The 5,858-nt window shown below is 41.3% G+C and overlaps 1 protein-coding gene across 1 annotated transcript in view; it reads left to right on the top strand.

Moving 5' to 3' along the window:
• Positions 1-4,005: 4,005 nt before the first annotated feature.
• LRRC72 (leucine rich repeat containing 72) overlaps positions 4,006-5,858 on the top strand; it is a 52,842-nt gene continuing 50,989 nt past the window's right edge. The window contains exon 1 of the mRNA XM_008055861.1: positions 4,006-4,095. Coding sequence (XP_008054052.1) covers positions 4,006-4,095 — 90 coding nt within the window. The remainder of the gene's footprint in view (positions 4,096-5,858) is intronic.

Here is a 5,858-nt window from a genome sequence, read left to right on the forward strand (position 1 = left end):
AGTGGCTGCTCCCGGCCACCGCAGCCTCGACCTGCTGGGCTCCGGCGATCCTTCCGCCTCAGCCTTCCGAGTAGTCGGAATTACAGGCATGTGCTACCACGCCCCGCTGATTTTTTGATTTACTGTAGAGATGAGTTCTCGCTGCCCAGGTGGGTCTCAAACCTGCGGGCTCAGGCAATCCACTCACTTCAGCCTGCCAAAGGCACGGGATTACAGGCTGAGCCACCGAGCCCGGCTAGCAAAGGGCTCTTTAAATAGAAAAGTGAAGGTTACGTCAACAGTCTGAAGGGCAGCAGGCATCCACAGGGAAGAGAAGGGCAAGGGGAGACATCTTTGCAGGATGCTGCAAGATGACTGAAGCTACCCATGGGTGAAATAACTGGGAAACCCTTTACAGATCCAGCTTATAGGGCTTCAGTCATTAGCATTTGGATGTTAAAAGCAATGAATATAAAAAGACAATTCATGGAAAGATACAAATGACCAATAAGCTTTGGAAAAGATATTCAATTTCACTTAATACGAATCAAAACATTAAGATAGTTTTCTCCAATAAGATTGGCAAAACAACAAAATTGCTATCACCCTGTAAAGGGCTCTATCATATGTGATCCAATAATCAAATCAAGGAATTTCAGTTACTGGAATACTCACCTAGGTGCCCAAAGATATTCATTACAATGATCGGAGACAAAGGACAACTTATTACAGTAACAGCGTAGACAGAACATCAGTATTTTTACCAATTCTTCTACTCACAATTTCCAGAGGGAATTTGAAATGGGCCAGGTGAGTGGACATATACAGAGGGTTGTGTTACAGAACAGGAAACCTGAACTTAGGGAACCCAAATCTTTTATACTGGGCAGTAAGCCTGCTGACCTTATCTTTATTATAAAAATAGGAGACTTTATCTTTATTTCACTGCCCAGAAAAAAAAAGAATGAAAACAAAACAAAACACTTACCCTTTGCTCTGAAAGTAGACACTGTATCTCCCAAGCCTATTTGCTATCCAAACATACTTGAAAATATAGTCCTTAACAAAAGCAGTCAGTGTCATTGCTTAAGTGTAATAACATGAGAGACTCATGGAGAATTGTCCCCCAACATTCCATTGCCATTTTCATTTTATGTAAACAGGAAAAAAAATTATAGCTATCAATTAAAATGAGATGTTATTTTACCTAAACCTATTACATTGAAATTTTTGATCCCCTCATCATCAAATAGTATAAAAAGGTATGTATTCTTATGCATATAAGAATATGTATTGATTCTTCATTCAAAAAGTTCATTTTACACAGTAGAAAATGGTTGGTAAGATCATTTTATATAATTAGTATTTTTCACTCCGAAAAATAACAACCAGATTGATTGCTACAATTATTCAAGAAAAAATTAGAACATGAGAACAAGAATTTTAAAGTTTATGTAACTTTAACGATAAACTATCATCTGCCTCATTTTTTTTTTCACTGAAGATTTGTTCTTAAAAAATGATTATATGTCAACATCTCAACAGGAATCTTGTATTCTGTAAACAATGCATACCACCTGTCTAGAGGGAGTTCATTAATAATACATTTTTTGAACTGAACTTCCAACTTTATTTTACTGTTGAAGACACTGAAACCCAGAGATATGAAGTGATTTGAAGGTGGCCAACAACTAGTTAATGTCAGAGCTGCAGCTAAACCCCACAAGCCCTGACTTGGAGCACAAAGCTCTTTCTTCTTATCCAAACCCACATACATGATATGATAGAGCTTTCAAACTGGGGTATGCAGACCCTTCAGGCTATGGCAGCAAGCCAGGGAGGTAAAGCCACAAGGTAAACACAGGGTGTCTTGCTTCAGTGTAAATATTACACAAAGATTTGAGGAGAGTTAGAGGAACCGCTTTATATTTATATTAAAACAAGATTGATTGTAAAGGCGAATGCACATTTTACATGAATTTTTAAAATTTCAGGCTGCAATCTGTGGAGAAAAATGTTTTACCCATGGAGGTAAAAGTTCTCTCTGCTTACTCTGCTGGGTATTTTTCCTTTGTAAAAATTTTATGTCACCAATGTGGGAACGTCTAGGAAGGAGCTTTTACCCAAAGAGTGCTTTCATTAGCCATCCTTGACATTCCATACTTAAATTTGCTTTATTTTAGCCTCCATGATCAGTTAAATTGTAACTTTTTCTTGAAGAAAAAAAATATAAGACCTTATGATAATTGAGCTCTGAGTTCTTTCCGTAAGAATAGAGTTTTTTTTTTACTTTATTCTTCTTAATCAGAATAAGATGAAGATTTAAAAAATAAAAGATAAAAGTATTAAATGTGATTTTAGTAGAAATTAACTGGTGAGTAGTTTACATCGATAAGATGCTCTCTAAGACAATGTTGCATGTGGCTCTAAAATCACATTTGTGTAATGTACAAAATAGAGCAAATATTATGCATTTCCATTTTTTTCATGTAACATATTCATAAATAATATCCCAAATGCTATAACACATATTAAGAGCAAACATGGGCCAATAAATTATTTTATATGCATTCTCAGTGGGCCAATCTTCTCATCTGATTTTTATTCCTGGTATAAAAACTACTTAAACAATAGTTCTCAGATGACTACTCCCTCCACAATAACTTGGAGGACTTTTATCCCCACCCAAATACATCTTAGAACTACTGAAATAATGTGTATTTGATTTTCCCACTGAGACATTTTTTAGTGCTCTGTTCCAACACCAGTAATTTTTAAATACAAGTAGTAGTAGCTTGACATTTTTCAAAAAGCTACATTTGATTTCAAGATTTCAGATTCAAATTCTGAGACAAGAAACCAGCTCATTCAATGCAATCAACATTTGTTAAGCACAGTGTGTTAAGCTCTGGTGGAAGATAGAAATGTCTTAGACAGGATCCTGCCTCCAAAGTTACCCAAGCTAGAGGGAAACAAGACTCATACAAATCAGATCAAAAACTAATCTATGCTAGAGGTTCTAATACAGCTAGGGAAGATGTCAATTTAAAAAAAAAAAATCAAGGTAAGAAAAGATTGGTCAAAGTGCAATGGCTCAGGCCAGTAATCCCAACAATCTGGGAGACTGAGGCCAGAGGATCTCTTGAAGTCAGGAATTCGAGACGATTCTGAACAAAAAAAGAGACACTGTCTCAAAAAAAAAAAAAAAAATTAAAAAGAAAGGCCAAATCATGGTTCAATTTATCCATTTTCTTCCAGAGAAAGGATTTCTCAGCTATTGAACCAATACCACTTGTTCCTGGCCAATAAGGTCAGCAGAGTGTTCCTTCCATTTTTTTCCGTGCACAGGGTGTCTTGGGGAGCCTTAATTCTGCCCCTCCTATCTCCATCCCAGGCCTGGGTCTGCGATGGGGAGGAGGTGCTGGCCTTGGTGCAAGATGTAAGAAGCACCCAAAAACTCAGCAGTCAAAATAAATATCTTAATCCAAGGTTTTTTTAAAAAAGACAAAATGTATGCCAAAAAAAAATCCATGATGGGCAAAACGTTAGCATTCTAAATCAAGACAGAATCAATAGGACTGACTCTCCTTTCTCGCCTAGCTCCACCCGGACTACGAAGGGCTCTGCATCACCCCCAACCTGTACATGAGGCCAGGGATCCCCAGACACATCTAAGTTCAGAAATCAACATTTTCTGATATTCAGATGTCAAATCAATGAAATGACCACTGGGTGAGCGCGGTTCTGGCGCCTGACCCTCTCTCAGTTCCGGGCATAGCTGACTGCCCTGTGTTCTGCGTCCACTGCGCATCACTCTGCGAAGAGGACGCCCGATTGGGCCCGAGATCCAACGCGTGGCGTTGCAGGGCTGCAGTGCAAACGTCACAAAAGTAGGGGTTTGGCTTCACATCTTCCCTAGTTTGGATTGGCTCTTAGTCTTCTGTAACTGTGGGTAACAGAACAGTGAGCCACAGGCCAAGCCGGGAGGATCATTGGTGCGGCTGATCTTTGGTTCCCTGTGTCCTGATGACCTGGGACCCGAATCTCCGACCCCGTGCCTTCCGATGCTCTGGCCTGTCGAGGGTCCCGGAAGCTGCCTTGCTGAGCAGTCGCCAGGTGAGCAGTGCCCGCCCTCCTAGACCCCTATCCTTTCTGGGCCCCTTGACCCTACACCCTGTCCAGCCTGTGGCTGCCCCTGGGGTCCCTAGCAGAGCATAACGGATCCCATCTAGACCCTCCATCTGGGCTAGAAGTGCCTGATCTCCTGGGTGGGGTTTGAGGCTGTCTCTGATCTATACTAGTAGCTTTATATTGACCTATGCCCTCTCAACATCTGCTGCATTATATAGCAATGGTTGGTTTCAAGATTAATTATAAGGTCTTGACTTTTGGAGTCCTTAATCCCAGAAAGTTTAGATGACAGAGATAGATAGATACAGATAGATAGGTAGATGATATCCTTAATATGATGTTCCTCCACACATTGAGAAGGAAAGGTTCTTTGATGAACCATACAAGCAGAGTTGAGAGCAGTTAAAATAGTAATTAAAAGAATATTTGGATGGTGGAAAAAATCTTGGAATTGCCTAGCATAGGAGCTATCAAGGTTTTCTAGAGTTCTCCAACTTGTCTGGAAGACTCAGGGCTGCTATAATTAAATAAGGCTGAGGGGCCATCCTGAATTGAAAGCTACTCACCCTAAATTCTAACCTGTGGTACCTACATGTTGCGTAGGCAGAGGATATTTTTTCTATAGATTTTTAATACAGACCTTAATTTCTAGGATTTAGTAACCCCCCCACATTTTAGACACTTTTCCGTCTGTGTCTAGATCTAAGGCATCAGGCAGTGGTGGAAGCTGCTGCTTTTCTCCTTGTCCTAAAACAGTTCACCTCCCTGCTCTACATTACATTCTTTCTATTTTCCTTTCATGTAACCAGTTGGTTTTGAAATCTGACATTTCCCCCTCTTCAGGCTACTGAAAATTGCCCTCCAAATTCAGTACCTTTCCTGAGTGACACCCTCGACTGCCCAGTGCAACACTGGAGATGTACATTCGAACTTCTCGAAGTCCCCCTCTTGGCTCCCCTTGTTCTTTTGTTCCTCCGACCGACGGCAGAACCATCCCTCCTGTCTCCAATCCAGTGTGTTTCCTTCTTCCTCTCTCTCCATGTAGACCCTTCACAATGATCTTCCTTGGGCCCCCTCTGTCTCCTCCAGGCTGACTCATTCACCAGATCTTCACAGCCACTGATGAGATCTGCATTCACACTTGCAGCTTTCTGGAGGACACCTTGACCTATGTGTTCCACCAGGGCTCAGTCTCAGCATTTCTCAGCTGCATCTGTCTTCCCTTCTAGGCACCTTTCTCATCATCAACTCGTCACATCATCATCCTCGCCTACAACTTCCCTGGTGCTGATTCTCTGCCTCCAGTTACTTGCCAGCTCTCATCAATTCTCTCTAAAAACACCCCATGTCACATCTGCTCACTGCTCATTCCCACTTGCCACCACCCTGGGTCAGGCCATTCGCTCTCTCCTTGGGTCTCCAGAGGCAACCTTGCTGCCTGTCTGCAGTTCTCTACGCTCCAGTCTCCCATACATGTCGCTGCTGGGCATCTTTCTGAAGCCTAGCTTTGTCACATCTTTTTTCTAGTTCAAAAATCCTGCAGTGTCTCCCTGTTGTCCTAGAATTGAACTAATGCTGAATCAGTCAATAGCTAATTAAGCCTGTGCTTTCAGGGTACCAACAAAGCAAGGTCACTGAGAGAGATGGAAGAAAAACTTTTGTTTTTTTTGTTTTTTGGTTTTTTTTTGAGTTGGAGTCTCACTCTGTCACCCAGACTGGAGTGCAGTGGCCGCTCCAGGCCACCGCAG

The sequence above is a fragment of the Carlito syrichta genome, unplaced genomic scaffold, assembly GCF_000164805.1.
Source record: "Carlito syrichta isolate Samal-C Ts95f unplaced genomic scaffold, Tarsius_syrichta-2.0.1 Scaffold301993, whole genome shotgun sequence".
Classification (NCBI taxonomy): domain Eukaryota; kingdom Metazoa; phylum Chordata; class Mammalia; order Primates; family Tarsiidae; genus Carlito; species Carlito syrichta.